Here is a 17,470-nt window from a genome sequence, read left to right as displayed (position 1 = left end):
TTTGCTGTTGAATGTTGTATATGTTTGTTCCATTTCCATTTGAGATAAGAAGAAAGTGTAATGCCTAGACATTTTCCTGATTTGGCATGTTTTAGGATATGACCATGCATGTTGTAATATAGAAATGTCTTTGTGTTTTCTTTGTTGATACGCATTGTAATATTTGTCCGGGTGAAATGACATGAGCCAGTATTTTTCCGTTTTGACAGTTGCGTTGATGTCTTCTTGAAGCTAAATAAAATCGTTTCGGCATACAGGTAATAAGCCTGTAAATAATGCAGCGCGCGTCGTTTGCAAATAGTATAATTTGGCTATGTTTTTATGTTTTCATGTATGTCATTTATATAAGTGAGCATCACTTTGTTTTAATTTATATTCAAAGTAAGTTGTGTGGTATTATATCAAATACATTGACAAAATCCACGATTTACTAGAACAGTTTGTATTTTTTTTATCATTGTTTCGAGCTATAGTTGGTGTACAAGAGATTTTAACGTTTTGGCCCCCAGCAGTACTGAAGTTACATCAATTTTCAAAATGAGCTTTTGGTGTAGACAATTGTAACTACAATAGTATTAATAATGTTATTGCAAATGTACATGAAATGTTCTTTTCTAACTATAAAATTACAACAGTGATATATGAGATGACCGTTTCGTTTGGGTAAGCTATTCGAAAAACCTTTGTTTTTATTGAATTGATAAAATATGTTCTTGATAAAAGTCGGCGTTTCTTTCAAGAAATCAAACTGTCGTAGTGTCGCGAAAAAGCCGTTTGTCTACTATCATACGAAGTCTTGTGTTTGTTTTACACCTGTAGACAGGTAAATTCAAAGGAATGCGGTTTATCTACCTTAGCATATAGATCAATATTTACATGTGAAGAGACCGGAGGAATTCCAGTTATTTAAATAATATATCAACAAATAGAAGAACAAATTTTGTGATAAAAACATGACACGAAAACCAAAACGGGAGCGCCAAAAACTTTTACCTTGTATACTACAAAAACTTTGTAATTAGTTGTTAATTAGTTTGTTCAACGGACTATGACCACGGGTCAAATTCTTATAATTGTTACGTAGAAAGGGGTTGATATGAACTTACGAGGATTGTAAACAAGACAGTTCACGGGACCGTGAAGAACTCGTTTCACCGTACAACTTTGAATGACATATGATCATATCTCGCTAAGGAGTACAGAGATAGATATAGGTGTTTTTGTTCATGGAAATATGATGTAGATTTATCTGTTGAAATTCATTTTTTATTTTGAATTGCTCATTTCTTTGGATTTTATTTTTTAAAATGTGGAGATTTAATATTTTATGCGTTTTAGTTGTAATTCTTTTATTTGGAATAGTGCAGTGTCAGGAGTGTAGTGGACAACCAAGTGTTGCTGTTATAGTTGTGGCTAGTGTTTTTAGTACACTAGCTGTTGTTTTACTGATATTTGGAATTATTTTCTTTATACTGTGGAAAAGGAGAAGAGGTAAGAATTATTATTCAGAAAATATAATTAACTGTGGTGTCATGAGATGTTAAAAGATACTAATGAAAACCCATCTAAACAATCCAGTTTGAAAATAATATTTCATAATCTGGTTTTTATACCCTCTTGACCATGTATCGGATCTTTTTAAAAAGAAAAAAAAATACATAGATTTTTTACAACACACTGCATGATAAATACTTGACACCTGACGAACAAGTCTGCAAAATGATCTCAATTTTCGTTATTATATATATATATAATTACCGATAATATCCATAACTTCTATTCTGAATACAGGTTGGTATTTTTCAAGCGACGCGCTCTAAATCTCGTTCTTGAATGAATATCATTTTGTTGTTATTTCAAAATAGAAAAAAAAGGAAGGCCGTTTCAACTTTTGATTGTATCTTTTTTCCTCAATAGTATCGACGTAAACAAATTAAATAAATATGAAGACAATTAATTCTATCTTATTCGCAATATTTAAACGATTGTACCAAATTGTAAAAAAAAATCAGTTTGGGTTCCCTTTGAAATTTGAATACACTTTATTTTTGTCACCTTTCTAGTTGTATACGAAGACAATGAGGTTTGCCAGTTTCATAACAGCAACCAGTAATTATTTCAAGACCATTCCAACACACATTATTTATTTTAATTGAAATGACCTATCATGTACCGACAATGCTACTAAATGTACATGTATACATGTATGCATGTCTGTGTGTTATCTAATATTGCAATAAATAAGGAGGATTATGGCATCAACGAGGCCTTCACTGTCGTGTTGGACACATCAAATGTTGTTTGGTGACTTCTGATGGATGGGTCCTGTTTTACTGTCATATTGTTTCACGAATAAGGCCGGACAATTTATATCAATGCGTCTTAAAACGTCGTACAAAAAAATTTGACCTAAATTAATAAAGCATGTAGCTTACCATTCGGGGTTTTTTAACGAAAGATATTTTAATTTTCTCTTGCTTCACGTGTCGACGAAAAAATATAAAATCTTAAAAATATAAATATTGAATTTCTTAAAATGAATCGCTGAAAATGAGACAATTGTAACTTAAAAGGAGATAGCACAAATTAGAAGTAAAATAGCATCTCTTGCACCAGGTTTACCATAGTGATAGAAATGGATGTGACCTGTGTATTGTTTAAAAAGTGTCTTTCCATTCTATTAAATGAATGTGGAAATCAAAGAATGAAAGCTCCAATTTAAATTCATTCAAATTCTGAATAAGTAAATATTCTGCACATTTCATTAAACATTTAAGTGGCTTATCCTTCCAAAACACTTATAATCTCCATTCAACAATCATGCGATTTCATTCATTATATAAAAGCTATGTCAATATTATAGTATAATTTGATTTGTATGGGAATTCTCTATGATACATGTCTTTTCATTGTTTAATTTAAATAATACAACACTGATTTATATATTATATAACCAGGGACCTTAAGTTCGACTGAAAAACCTTGTAATTTCATTACATTTCCCACATAATGTATCAATATTGTTTTTGGCTTGACATGCATTGTTTGTTCAAGTAAGAGCTAGAACTCCCCTAGGGTGTGGAAAATCCGTAACATTATTGTTCAGCGTATACCTTAGTATTACCAAAAGGATAAATACTCGTGACTGATATCTATCGATGAAAATTCCTTCCCAGTTTCTTTCGATTGAATCAAGCCATAATATATCCTTTAAATATCTTCACCTTTGTTCTTTTCATTTTTATGTATGCCCTGAAAAAATAAGGTACGAGAGAACGATGTTTGTTTATTCATAATAATCAAAAAGATCGAATTACAAAGTATAAATAACATTTTAACACACCCAACAAAATACTCACCAGTGATGCTCCATTCAAAAAGTGAAAAGTCCAAAATAAAGAACAATTTAAGTTGAAGAGCTTTGAGGTTCTAATATTTTATAATTTTAATTTTGCATAATTATAAGATACGAAACTGACTTGTCAGTTTACCTGAAATCTTCTTTGTTTTCGCAAAGATCATGTGTTTTATGTGTAGTATGCACTGATGAATTATCCATTTTACAAACAAAACGCTCATTGCGACAATAAATACAAAAAAACTAAACATTTTCATTCCGTCGATTCATATTCTTGCCGACTATATAATGTTGTGTGTGATCAATTTTTCATCTACATGTATTTCTAGCAAGAATAATTAACAAATATCTGAATGTTCTTTCAAAGTATCCTTTGCAGTGTTCTTTAAGACTATCCACAAAACTGTTCCATCGCACTTTAGAGCACCGTCGCACTTTAGAGTACCATCGCACTTTAAAGTTCTACATATAGTATGAGCAGAAACTTATACAGTTGTTATCAGTTCACAATGTAAAAGAACTTAATAATTTAGGTAAATTTTTGTTTAATATTGAAAAAATTCGTAATATGTAGTTGTATTATTTATTTATCATATGAATTTTTGTCTCATTCTCCGCCATGCATGTATTGTGTATAATTGTTGTATTTATATTTCACTGATGCATTCAAAAAATATTGTAAAATTGTATATTCTATAAGCTGTATTGCTTCTGAATAAAGTATTATTATTATAGGGGCAAGATGTTCAAATATTTATTTGTTTTCGTAGAATTGGAAAATTAATTGGCCAGTTTGTCGGGGAAAGTGGATAGAAAAGAAAGTCCTGACAATGTTTTTAGTGTACTTTGCTCTGTATACGAAAACACCCTTCTATACATGTCTTTGTATATAAGGTGTATTGAAATTTTCTTATTTCGACATGTAGCTCTGTGGTTTTCCTGAAATGTCTATAAGTTTAACTCATAGGCGTTTATCAATCTGCAATAGGTTAGTTCCTATAGTGGCATTCTTGGAATTTACCTAATAAATTTACAAAAGTACAAAACACAAGATTTGAGTGTCAATCCTGGACCAACACCTGTTCATTGTAAGTAATATGGGACAACAACGCTCTTAGCTGCTTTACCGTCTCTGGTGTTATCACCGAAGCATAATCTGATTGAGTAGACCCCGGTTTCTTTGATCCAAGCATGAGGTCTCCACAAATGTCATGACATATCACTTTTCATAAGGTTTGTATTTCAATAATGTACACCCTTAAGCCAATGTATACAAGCTTTTAGATTCATAATAATTCGAATAACATCTTCATCTTGGATTTCAAACTACAGAGCAATGTTTGATCGGTAACCAACATTGAATAACTTGAGGAATTTGACTTATTTTGAAACGTTAACAACTATGTTTGTGACATGCAATCATGTGTGTCAGTAACTAATGCAAAACTGTTGAAAATATGCCATATGCACCTCATCACATGTATGAGATGCAAAATATCCACCTCATGTACATCAGAGTTCGAGCATCAGATGCGTATCCATGATTTTTGAAAGGGCATTATTCCCGATAATTTAATATAAACCGCCCAGCGTAGCAAGATTTAGACTAACACATTCTTCACAGTTTATTCTAACGTCGGAGGTACTTTCAAGGCACTTCAGGTTCCTCGGCCAACAAGAAGTACTCACCAGGAAAGCCAATAGAGCACTTGGGAAGTAACGTTAAAAACCAATTGATTGAATAATTAGGCAAAACCCCCAGTCTCATATTTGTAAGTCGAGGATCGAGGATTTTCTGCCAACTTATCAGCGGCGGATCCAGCCATTTTAAAAAGGGTTGTGGTGGTTCCAACTACACCAGTGTCCCCATTCAAATGCATTGATCGTCCCAAAACGGAGGGTTCCACTGCTTACTGTATAGATCTTTAGGAGAAATATCACCAGAAAGGGATAAGGTGTATCTTTCCCCATAAAATATACCTCTGGAAATCATAATTATAAGAATTGTCCAGCAAATGAATAATATATACAGGTGTATGTATGTATGCATGCTTAACTCCACAGAAATGATTCAAGAGCATAAAGTGGTAGACAATTTCCAGTATGGTAGATTTATTCATTTGAGAGGGAGGAAGGCACATATTTTTCTTGTAAATAAATATTGCACTTCACATAATTATTATTTTGAAATCAACCTTGCTATAATATGGTTTAAAAATTAAAGCTAACCGTTTTATAATTTATATCCTATTCTTTTTAAAGAATTTTCATATTTGCAGAGTAATACAACTCATTTTGGATTGGTAAAATAGTGTATGATATACATGTAAGCCTGATGGTAGATTATTTGAGTTACATTATGGCTTTTGCAAAATAATTTCTTTCTGTAGTTTGGAAAGAGTTGCCCTTTCAGATTGTAAAGGAATTGACCTTAAAAATTTAAGATAAATATAATAAATGAAGGATATTCAATTACAGCTATGGCATTATGGTGTAAATAAAGGTATAATTGGGTATAAATGGTTTTATTAATAGCCTATGTATTGGTCCCTAACCAATAAGTAGTCAAATTATATGAAAAATTATACTTTTAGATAAAAGAAAACTATAAATGCATGCAAATATGGTACATGTATAGTACACTACATTGGTACATAAATTTATTGATCATATCTTCTTTATGAACTTTGTCCCAGTATAGCATCTGCTTTAAAATAATTGTTAGATAAATGATATCAGTTCTAGAAATAAAGAATCGTGTAGTATATCAGAGTATGTTGCATTTTTATATTCCTGACTCAGTTTTGGTCTTATCCATTATTGATATGATTTTTGCTTGTATCAGCTTTTTGTACATGCAACCAATAATAAGGATGTAACAACTTGTACATTGTAGCTCTGTTTTGAAGCAATTTTTTTTTGCTTGTAAAAAAATTCTATACTGTTGGCTACACAGAGAGCTTTACTATTAAGCATACAAAACATTTGACACTATGCAGGCAATTTATTTCTCCAATTAAAACATATTGTCTCAAGCTTCCGCTTTTACATCTAAAATTGTCAACACTTTAATTAAATTACAAGGTATTGTGGAAGTATGATTTTGCCTGCAGGCCTTTAATTAACCTTGTTGTTTCTCTTGTGAATTTTAATATAGTAATATTATTTCTAGGACAAACAACTTTACTTGTCATCACATCTTTCTTTTTGGCTTAATAGAATACATTGTAATTGATAAATTTTACAATATTACTATTTCTCAATCATTGTATCTGGTATTTTTGGCTAAAAACAAATTTTTTGATTGCAATTTGAAACACAGACTTATTTTTTTGCTTTAAAATTAAACATGCAAAATTATCCATAGATTTCTTATTTTGGTGTTTATTGTCTCATTGCCAAGCAATGATTATGAGTGAGTACATCAGAGTAAGACTAAGACAAAAGACTGGTCAGCTAGGATTCCCAATAATGTGTATTAAAGCTTCTTTTTTTGTATCAACAATTTTTCCATGAAGATACAAATACTCGGAATGTATATCCATTGGTTGTATTACTGTAGCAGAAATTAACATGACAGTGATGATAGAAATGCAGCATTATGTTCATTGCATTTTCTTATTAAGCATACATTTACTGCTATATACAGATACCTTGAGTCCATTTCACCAAAAAACTTATGACTGAGATTAGTTGTAAGTATACTGAATTGTTCTATTTTGTGAAATGGACACCTGATCATTAATTTATGGTGTATTATTTATGAACTAATTTTAATTTAAAATATATCAATGTTATTATAGATATTTTAAAGCCCCAGTCTACACCAATAAAAAAGAACAGATTAGTAGAAGAGAGAGATAGTGCATCACCTGATGGAGGACATACCAATCCAGGTTTCAATGACAGTGACATTCCTGCAGATATAAGTTTAGCAGAAGAAGGTAAATTTATATACACCCTACTTACATATCTCCTGTTTTGTATGAAGGGCAATGTCACATGCATTACAGTATTAAGAGTCAACTGAGATGTAATACTTGAAAATCTAAGAAAAAGATACGGATAAGATGAAATTGATTTGTTATACATGTATATATTTAAATTTTACTTACATTGTAAGAGTAGAGCAACGTTCGCTTAGAATGAAATCGAGAAGGTGTCAATGAGACAAAGTGACCAAAGAGCATAAGGGGACTATTGTTTCTTCAATACAGTGAGAAAATCCCAAATCCAGAGGCGGGCTTCAGCTGGCCCCTAATAAATAATGAGTACTTTTTCTGAAGAAAAAAATAGAAATTGGTTTTACATTTTGTAGTAAGGTAGAGTATTTTTCGTTACGAGGCTTAAATTGTCATGGCATAAAAATTGTCCATAAAAATATACTACTGTCAACTATTAAAATGAAGAAATACAAGAAGAAAAAAAATTGTTAGCATAGGATTGTCACAATCTGGGCATTTAAAAATTACTGAATAGTGTTAATTTTGTAATACAATAAGTTAGAACAGCCTGTCAAATCTGTTGATGCAGACATTTTTTGGTAATCATATACCATTAGCACTCAATATTCACCCTTCATAATTGATGAAAAAAATGAAGGAACCATGGATCAGAATTAGAGTATAAAAATCGGCACGGGACGTTTGCGCTTTTTCATAGGACATTTGCGCTTTTTTTTGTGGACACTTGCGCTTCAAAACATAGGACATTTGCGCTTTTTAAAAATGGACATTTGCGCTTTTTACATAGGACATTTGCGCTTTTTTTTTTATATCTATGACTTCCCTCCTCATTCTTTATGGTTAAAAGTTTAAAAATCTATTATAGCACATTCATTTCATAGCACATTCATTTCATAGCACATTTTAGATATGTGTATAAAAGTTCATGTACAGCTACAAGTAAACATTCTTAAGAAATAAAATCAAGTACTGTCATCAAAATTACAGGTCAGTTTCAGCTTGATATTTGAAGCCCAATGAGTGAACACATTTTGCTCTTGTTATCTGTCCAGATTGGAACTTAGCCCACTTCTCAAATAAATGATCGAGTTTCTCCTTCTCAATTCTTGATTGGGAAGCCTGTTTATCAGTGTACTGAATCTTAATGTAATTTATTGACTGTTGTTCAATAATGCTCTTCAAAAATGTAAAAAATGACAGGATTAGTCATGTAAAACTATACATTGTAGTGAGCATGGAATGATTCAGGACCATTTGTTGTACGCTTACTGACTGTTAGATGGCTGTTCAGCCCATAATATTGGTCGAAATCTTGATTCAACTGTAACATGATTTTCTGTCAGGTAGTCTGCAAATTTGGAACATCTCGGTTCTTTAGGTGCTTCAGCCATTTTACCACTTCAGTTGTACATTCCTTGTATTCGCATTGTTGATGATAATGATCATTTTTCTGACTCAAAATATTAGACGTCTCATTGTCCGTTTGAATTCTTGCATTACAATTTTTAACGGTACATCTCCATGAAAGGTCTCCAATTTTTAGGTTCAGTTAAATTTATACGTAATGATTACTTCTCATTATGATTACAGGTAGTCGACTATAGGTAAAAAGCGCAAATGTCCGGTCAATTTAATACAGGTGAATCAAAATTAAAAGCGCAAATGTCCATAGGATTTGAAGCGCAAATGTCCTATCGTTTTACAGGTAAAAAAGCGCAAACGTCCTGTGCCCATAAAAATTAGCAAATTATCCCAATTATTGTGATTTATGTAAGGTATATTTATGGTATTCAAATAACAAGCAATCAATACCACAGGAACGTATGTTAATCTAACTAACTTGTGAAATATTCAGTAAAACATAGCCCCTAGCTGTACATTATTTCACTTTTATACTGAAAGATGCATAAAAATAACATATTTGTTCATGTGATAAACAGCTGAATTATCTTAAGGTATTTTAGCAAAGAAAGCTTTCTTTTTTTAGTACATTGTTTGTTAAATGTAATAGATGTGCAAATAAATTTATTATTCCTCATGCAACATAGTTTTAAATGTAAATGTTTGTCCGGTTTGTCAGTCTGTCATCATTTTGTGCTGCAAAGCTTAAATGCCTTAATTTTGTTGTTTAATATCGTCAATTTTAAATGAAGGTTTGCACTAATTAAAACCACTGATGCGTTTGATAATCCTTAAAATGGTAAAACTTTTGGGACGGAGCCTTATTGAAATACCACATTGAAAAAAATTGTTTATTTAATGAATAATCCTAAAAATATGAGTAAATATATATTAAGGTAAGTTCTATTTTTGTGAAAGAATGTCAAAATCAGTTGAATAAATGACACAAAAATTGTGTTAATATGGTACAAGAATGCACTTTTTAGAAGTTGGACATGAATGAAATAATTTGTATGTTACTTTCCCTGATTTACTTATTTTGATTTTTTTTAAAGGAGTGAGTTATAATGTTATAAAGTACAAAAACATAACTCCAAAATTGACATGTTATATGTATTCTATTTGGGTGACTCTTAGCTTGAAAATATGTATAAACACATATATAGAATTTCCATTAAAAGATATTGTGGAGATGTCAAACTTTAACTACCATTTTTTGAAAAGAGTTGAACTGAAATGAACCTTATCATTGAAAATATGTATTTTTTAATATGATTGATTTCTGCCAACATGCTAATATATGTTATCATATGAAGGTTAGGTGTGTCTAAATATTAAGATATATCTATGAAAATAGAACTAAATTTTGATATTAAGAAATGTATTAATATTGTGGATTCAGCATTATTCTATACTTTTTGTATATCTTTTATGTAAATGTTATTTTTATATTTTTAAGTGCTTACGTCATTGAAGATAATAGGGACTTCTCAAAAAGATAATATACATAAGTTAATAGTCTATATAAATATAATGTTACAAGAGCATTATAAATCCCCTTTCAGCTAAAATATAAGTGTCTGATTGCAAATTTTTATAATGTCCTTCAGCAATAGTGCATTTTCACAAACATATGTTCAACCAAGGTGGTTACATGAGTCTCATATAACCTCCTTGGTACAACTTCTCCAAATTCAATTATTTTGTATGCTTTTATGGTGTGAAGATAAAACCATTTTACATACAGTGAAGGGCTTTCAACTTGAAAAAGTAATAGAATCATTTACTGTGGATTCATTTTTATTTGTTGGATACCAATTTTTTCGTGGATTTCATGGAAACAGAGTATTTACTAACCACAATTTAAATGTTCAAGAAATAACAGTTTCTAAAGGCATATGCAGACTTTGCCAAAATCAAAAAAGTTTTAATATCCAGGAATATGCAAGTTTTCCTCAATCCACAAAAATTAGTACCAAAGAAAATAAATGAATCCACATTAAACAGTTTTAATTAAAATTCACTTTGGTACTTTTCCTCCTTTCGGCTACATGCATACCAGTATGCCCTGCCATGGAAGTTGAAAGGAAAATAAAACTTACTAATTGTAAAAGAAATTACATTTACAATTTATTCTCAGATGTAAGAATCCAGTGCAGGACATTTTAATTAAAAACATTTGATTTTGTTTAAGTGCCAAAACATAACCAATTCTAGCAACAGAAAATTAATCTGTAGTTTTACTTTTTACAACATATGATAGAAGAATGATAAAGTACCATGTCAAAATAGTACAACTTTAAAATGTCATATTTATTAAAATGCAGCACTAAATGTCTGAATACTTTGCACAATAAGCCAAACTAATATTTACAGATGCTTGTTATAGAAATTCATAAAAATCTGTCAAAAAAATCTTAATTTTTTTATTAAATAAGTAAAAAGCTCTGTTGATTTACACCAGAAACCCCCATACAAAGTTAATACCTATTCTAAAGATCTTCAGGGGCATAAGATAAAATTGGAGAAAGTGACATATCTTGTTTACATTAGTAAATGGACTATTTTTGTAGGTCCAACTGACAATTGACAAACAAGAGATAGTTCATAAAGTTAGAAAAACATTTCACCTGGTGGAATTTAAAACGTTTTCATTATTTTAACCGAGTTTGAGATTGTTAACATGTTTCACTTGTCATTTTAAATTGTAAGATTTAAGTTGTAACACAGAAACACATGAATTTAAATATTGGTATTAAATAGGATGGGCTTATCATAATGGGAACAAAGGTATTTTTAACAAAATTTCTATGAAAATGTTAAAGTCTTTTTTCTAATATAAAATCTTTGCCGAAAAATGTATATGCATTAAATGTATTTAAAACTATTTTAATATTTACTTAGAATTTTTTTTTTAAATCATGTAATACTAAAGTTCACTTAAGGTCTGTCAAGTTATTGAGCTATTGCAATTAGAATTCAAATTGAAACTGGTCCAAGACCACAATTGTCGTCCCTTGATTTTCTTTGTTCATGAATATAGTCCCTAGTGTTGACAGTGGGTTACTTGCCATTAATTTTTATACTCCTTCCAAATTTTTTTTTCCATGTTTAATGCCTAAAATTGCAAGTAGGGGTGAAATTACACTGTAAAAAAAATTGGGTCCAGAATTTTAAAGGAAAGAAGACGCCCTAAACATAAAATTGTCCATATTTTAAGTTAGAGTTGATGAAGTTTTCTATAATTTGATATTATTTGTCCCAAAAGTAGTACAACACACTGTAAAAGTTTCTTGTTGTCTTTTTGTGCTAATGCAGCGTAAAGTAACCAACAATCAATCAATGTAAAAGTTTCTTTGAGAAAGCGCATGTGGGATTTTTTTAATTTTCATTTATGTTCTAAAAGAAATGCACTACAAAATAATTGTGGTCTAGGACCAACTTAGTCTTTTTTCACCTTACATGACCAATAAATGCAAATTTTCAGTAAGTTTGTATGCAGATTTGTAAAATCCACAAATGCAAGTAGACCCAAAGAACAAAAATTTCCTCAATCCTGGAGAATGTGAGCTCTAGAAAATTAATTAATCTGCAGTTTAAAGTTCAGTAACGATATGCTTATATTATTTTACTTGGATTGATATAGACATTTAGAAACTGTGATAAAACCAATTTTTTTTTAAAGGAATGTGTTTTTGTGACAGAGGTATACATGGTTATAAGATGTATAAATTCCTGGCTCTAACTAAATACTACCAGCATATGAAATATTGTACAGATCTCGTTAACATTTGTAAGACAAGTAAAACACCTGTCTTGACCACTCCTACATATGGACAAAGGTTTACATGATAATATAAATGTTAGTCAAAACTGACCATACCTAGATGGTTTAATACCATTTATCATAAATAAATGTCCTGCTCGACTTTAATATTTGTCTCAAGAACCTGTCAGCAACAGATTTTAATGTAGTATCGGTCAATAAAGTTTTTGACAAAAAGACTCTTTTTATCACATTCCCATTGACACAATGATTATATCTCTTCTCAACAACCATTACTATCAACCAGGACTCTTTTTTTTGTGGTCTACTTCTAGCGTGTTTGACCTAGTTTCAAAAACAATACTTAAAGTATAGATTTGACACAATTTTAAAAGAGCTTGCTGATTTGAAAGACATCAGAAAAATATATTTGGCAATAAATCACTGAGATATTCAAGAAAATATTATTGAAGATTTTCCTAATTTAGTGCAGTATAGATATTTTGTCACATATGTTGTGGTTTCAAGTGACACTGGACAACAACAAACATTCTTTTAAAAGCTTTTTAATCAGATGCAAATTATTGTACAAAACCATAGAACAAGCTATAAAAAGCACTCATTTTGAAAATTGAAGTTGATGGTGCATTGAGGTGTGACATTGTTTAAATTCCTCTTTTTCATTTTTTGACACTATTTTAATTTGAGAACTTTATGAGCAAATACCAAAGGATACTTAAAGAATCTTCGGCAACAAAAACAATAAATATTCTTTTAATTAAATTTTGATAGTTTGCTTCCTTATGTTTTAATATAGAAGACATCAAGCTTATTTTATTTGAAAAATTACTTTATTGGCATATAACATCAAAATGTAAGATGGGATCATCCTCTTTTTGCCTCTTAGTTTAACAAAAGTCTCAATGACACCCTCTGAAGCATGACTTATATCATTCAGTCAGTTAATAACATTTTGAATAGACTTTAGATTTTCTCCAATAAATCATAATAATGAGCATTAGAATATAGTATATGATGAAAAAAAGAGTAAACATAAATAGACTTTTTTTATTTCATCACATTCTATCATAAGTGAAAATAAAGTGTTATTTATTTGATAAATTGAATTTAAGTTGGTCAAGTTGAAAGATAAATTTAAAAAGTATGTTAGAAATGTTATGAAACTTAAATTATTTGGTTTGAAATATATGCTTTAAAGAATTTATATCTACTTTATAAAAATGTAAAATAATGTACATGTGCTTTATAGTGATATAATAAGGTTAATATGGAGGAAAATGTTTGAAGATTTGTTAGTACATGTACTTTAATTTGTATATATCATTTGAGACTGAAATGTTTTAAAAGGAATAGCTGTTGTTAACTGTACATTTCTCTCTGTTTATTGCTGTTAGTAAAACAATCAATTTATCTACCAGACAAGTTCAAGTATGTTTGTTTTGTAAGGTGAAAACACTGATGAACAAGTTTACCCATGTTTTTGTATCTGTAAGTTTTAATTTCTTAGTGGTTTTGACAGATTGTTATACAGGGGTTTTCATAATTGGAAAGTTAAAACAGTTAAAAATATTTATCATGAGTTTTAACAATCAAATGAGCAGTGAAGTTTAAGTTCATAAAATTTATCAATACGTTTAGCAGCAGGTGAAAAATTTGTAATCTGTTATGACATCTATACAGCTTAACTGGTGTTGTCTGGCCTTCTATTAATTGTATCTTTGCTCTTTTGCTCTTTTGGTATATTTTTTTATTTTCTTATTTTTGAATATCAGGCAATAGTCAGATATGTTAACCCTTACCATGTGGTGACGTCATATGATGGGCGTACCCAAATTACCGTCATTTGGCTCCAGGGGCGTTCCATACTTTTAGAAGTCCACTTTATGATACTTATTTTAAAAGTTATGCATGTTCCGTCAACCTGAGGCTATCCATATTCACATTTCTCATGTAAAAGAAGCATTTTGAGCACAAATACGGACTTGGAAAATTGAAATCGGCTTAAACTTGGTTTTCTAGAGAGGTGGGCTTCACATCTGTGTCTTACACAGGAAGTTCAGAGGCATAAAACTTGCGCAAAAATAGTGCATACCCACGGCTATATAACTACTTATCGTTATTATTATTAAAATATGCATAGGAAACGACTATTCCAATTTTGGGTCCATTTGAAGTATATATGTATTGACTTGATATTCCGCCAATTTAGACGCGCCACCTTGATTGAGTGCAAGGGTACAGCGGATCCATGTACACTCCCTAAGGATTAATGGAGATGTGTCCTACACAATTTTATCCTACCACCAGAACAATGCCCACCCAACACCGCCCAAGGGAGCGTGTAGGACACCAGGAAGTGCTTTTTGCTATTTTCATCTTGACAGTTATTGGTAGAAGTACAGTATTAAAGTCAAGGGCATAGGCATAAAAGCAGTTTACCATTATTTTAAGGTTATTTTATGAATACTTTGCATTAATTGTGAAATAAACCATATCAAAAATTATCCTTAATTAAAAGAGAAATGTTGGGGAAAAACATGTTAGGTATAATTTAAAAAAGATTAAATGAAGATTTTTTTGTTCTGAATATTAAGTATGTATACAAATATATGGTCACAACAATAGTCTAGCTAAACTGAATGTTCCCTTAAGTAAGAGAGTACAGTATTGTGATAATAAGTGGAGTTTGTTCAGTATATCTTACAATGTTTGTTTAAACGAGTGGTCTAATCTGTATCTTGTTAGTGTATGGTCTTACTGCTATCTGATAACAATTACATGTTAGGGATGTCATTCATTTATGATAGTGACAATATATCCTGAACTCATTTTATTGGGTATTTTCCTTAGATTTAACAGAACTTGTCAGACTTCATTTGTTCTTGCCTCAAAATATGATCAAACTACACTTTATGATTTTAATGAAACAATTTGATAGAAGTGTGCTTCACAGTTTTAAAATGTCATTACAAAAAAACAATTTTTAAATTACTTTTACACTTATAAGTAAATAAATAAAGCAGTCAATGTAGAAGGGAATAAAGCAACAGTAGGGGTGGTTGGATCTGAATGGGTTTTACCTGTCGGCTTGGAACCGTTTTCATTGGTAATGCAGTTTCTCATCTTTTTTGCATCATCAGAAAATGTTAAGCCCACTCCAGAAAAAAATGTATGTCAGCCCTATTTTTCTCAATCTGATTTATTGTTGGAGACAGTCCTGACATCTTTAAGATGTAGAGTTGATAAATCTGAAACTATGAATCACCATTGGAGACTAAAATGGACTAAGTGCTACAGCTGTCATGAAATAACCAGCAGTGTTAAGAATTTGGGAAATAACATGCAGTGTTGAGAATTTTAAAAGTTTAAAATTTCTGCCTGTCTTATAGATCCTTATTATAGATGAAAAAGTTGAAAGCAAAATAAAATCTAAATGTCTAAAAGACATGCTTGATACCTTGATAAATTTTGCATGTCATCTCTCATCAGAAAGATTAAGATTGTGTTTTGACATTACAGTATGAATCATAAGATTTTAATTGCAGACATTCAGGTCTAACTTTGAATATGCAATAAGTTATTCAATACCTGACTATTTTATCACATGCATTTATTCAAAGGGTGTTAATATCATCCATTCAATATAAAAAGAAGAAAATCCTTAATCCTGTAATTACAGTACAAAATTAAAGGGGGTCTCATCTTTGATTCAATATGTTCTCAATTACATAAAAGTAGTAAAACATTTACTTAGATGATTGATATCAATACCATATAAACTTTCTTTCTTTCTGATTTATACCTTGATATCAATACCATATAAACTTTCTTTCTGATTTATACCTCCTACTGAACAAAACTTTTAGGAAAAAAGTGAAAAATTGTGTATACTGGTAACTGGAATTTTATAACAAATGTAATGAATCAAAAATAATTTCTTGTCCTTTCTCCTTCATATCTTTTCAATAGCTATTTTGTTTGCTTCTATTGTACAACATGCATATTATAGTACCCCACTCAAAGAGTATACTGCAATCACCTTGTTTGTCCCTTGGTCCTGTTGTTCTTTATTAAAGACTGATTTGGGATGTTAGTCTGAAAGAGAGGTTAACATTACCAAAGTGACATTAAAACTGATAAGTTGAAAATTAATGGATAACCCCATGGCTAAAAATGAAAAAGATAAACCAACAACAGTACACAAAACACAAGACAGAAAACTAAAGACTCAAAAACAACACAAACCCCATCTAAACATGGAAGTGATCTTGAGTGCTCCTGAAGTGTAAGCAAATCCTGCTCCACATGTAGCACCCATCTTGTTGGTCATGCAAAGTTAATAATATTCAGTTACACTGTATAAGAGATTTCACATCTGCTGGAAAGTCTTTCCTTTAAGCCATTAGTAACTAAGAAATTTTATCAAACCTATTAAGCCTTTGACTTTTCTTGTCTAGTAGTGTATACTTAGTGTAACAGTGCAAGCAACTTCTTCAATTTACTGAATATTTGTAATAATATTGTTATTGGGAATTATATTTTGCAAAATTTAACCCAATTGATAATCTCTTGGCAGCTGAGTTGTCTTGTGAGTCAATGAAATAATTTGCTGATTCTCTTCTAAACATGTGAAGAAGTAAGAAAGGGTGTTGGTGACATGCCATCATTTAGATTGTAACTCTGTGAGCTAGATTATTAAAAATCAGACACAGCACATAGCTGTAGAACAATTCTGGGTATATTTATATAGCATATTATTTTCCTTAGTATGCCTGTAACACTTTTTCACTGAATATTTTAGCAGTAATGGTTCAATCAATTATTGAACAATTTTGTGGTAAAGCTTATAAAGATATTATGTTAACGTTTGATGTGTTTACTAAAGACTACTTTTACCTACCCTAAATTCCTACTACTCCAGTTCATGTTTACATATTAGCCTACAATCAATTATGGTTG

General features: G+C 30.5%; 1 protein-coding gene and 1 long non-coding RNA gene across 2 annotated transcripts in view; one reads left to right on the top strand and one right to left on the bottom strand.

The window, feature by feature from the left end:
- The first annotated feature begins 836 nt into the window (after positions 1-836).
- The window catches only part of LOC134712218 (uncharacterized), a 42,720-nt gene continuing 26,086 nt past the window's right edge, over positions 837-17,470 (top strand). Inside the window, exons 1-2 of the mRNA XM_063573547.1 lie at positions 837-1,491; positions 7,162-7,302. Coding sequence (XP_063429617.1) covers positions 1,308-1,491; positions 7,162-7,302 — 325 coding nt within the window. The 5' untranslated portion in view covers positions 837-1,307. The remainder of the gene's footprint in view (positions 1,492-7,161; positions 7,303-17,470) is intronic.
- Positions 2,900-16,612, bottom strand: LOC134712219 (uncharacterized). Its single transcript, XR_010106265.1, has 2 exons — positions 16,551-16,612; positions 2,900-3,252 (listed from the first exon to the last, which is right to left on the bottom strand). It is a non-coding gene; the product is annotated as an uncharacterized LOC134712219 (long non-coding RNA).

This window comes from Mytilus trossulus, chromosome 3 (assembly GCF_036588685.1).
Source record: "Mytilus trossulus isolate FHL-02 chromosome 3, PNRI_Mtr1.1.1.hap1, whole genome shotgun sequence".
Taxonomy (NCBI): Eukaryota; Metazoa; Mollusca; class Bivalvia; order Mytilida; family Mytilidae; genus Mytilus; species Mytilus trossulus.
This window is presented reverse-complemented; position numbering and strand designations above follow the sequence as displayed.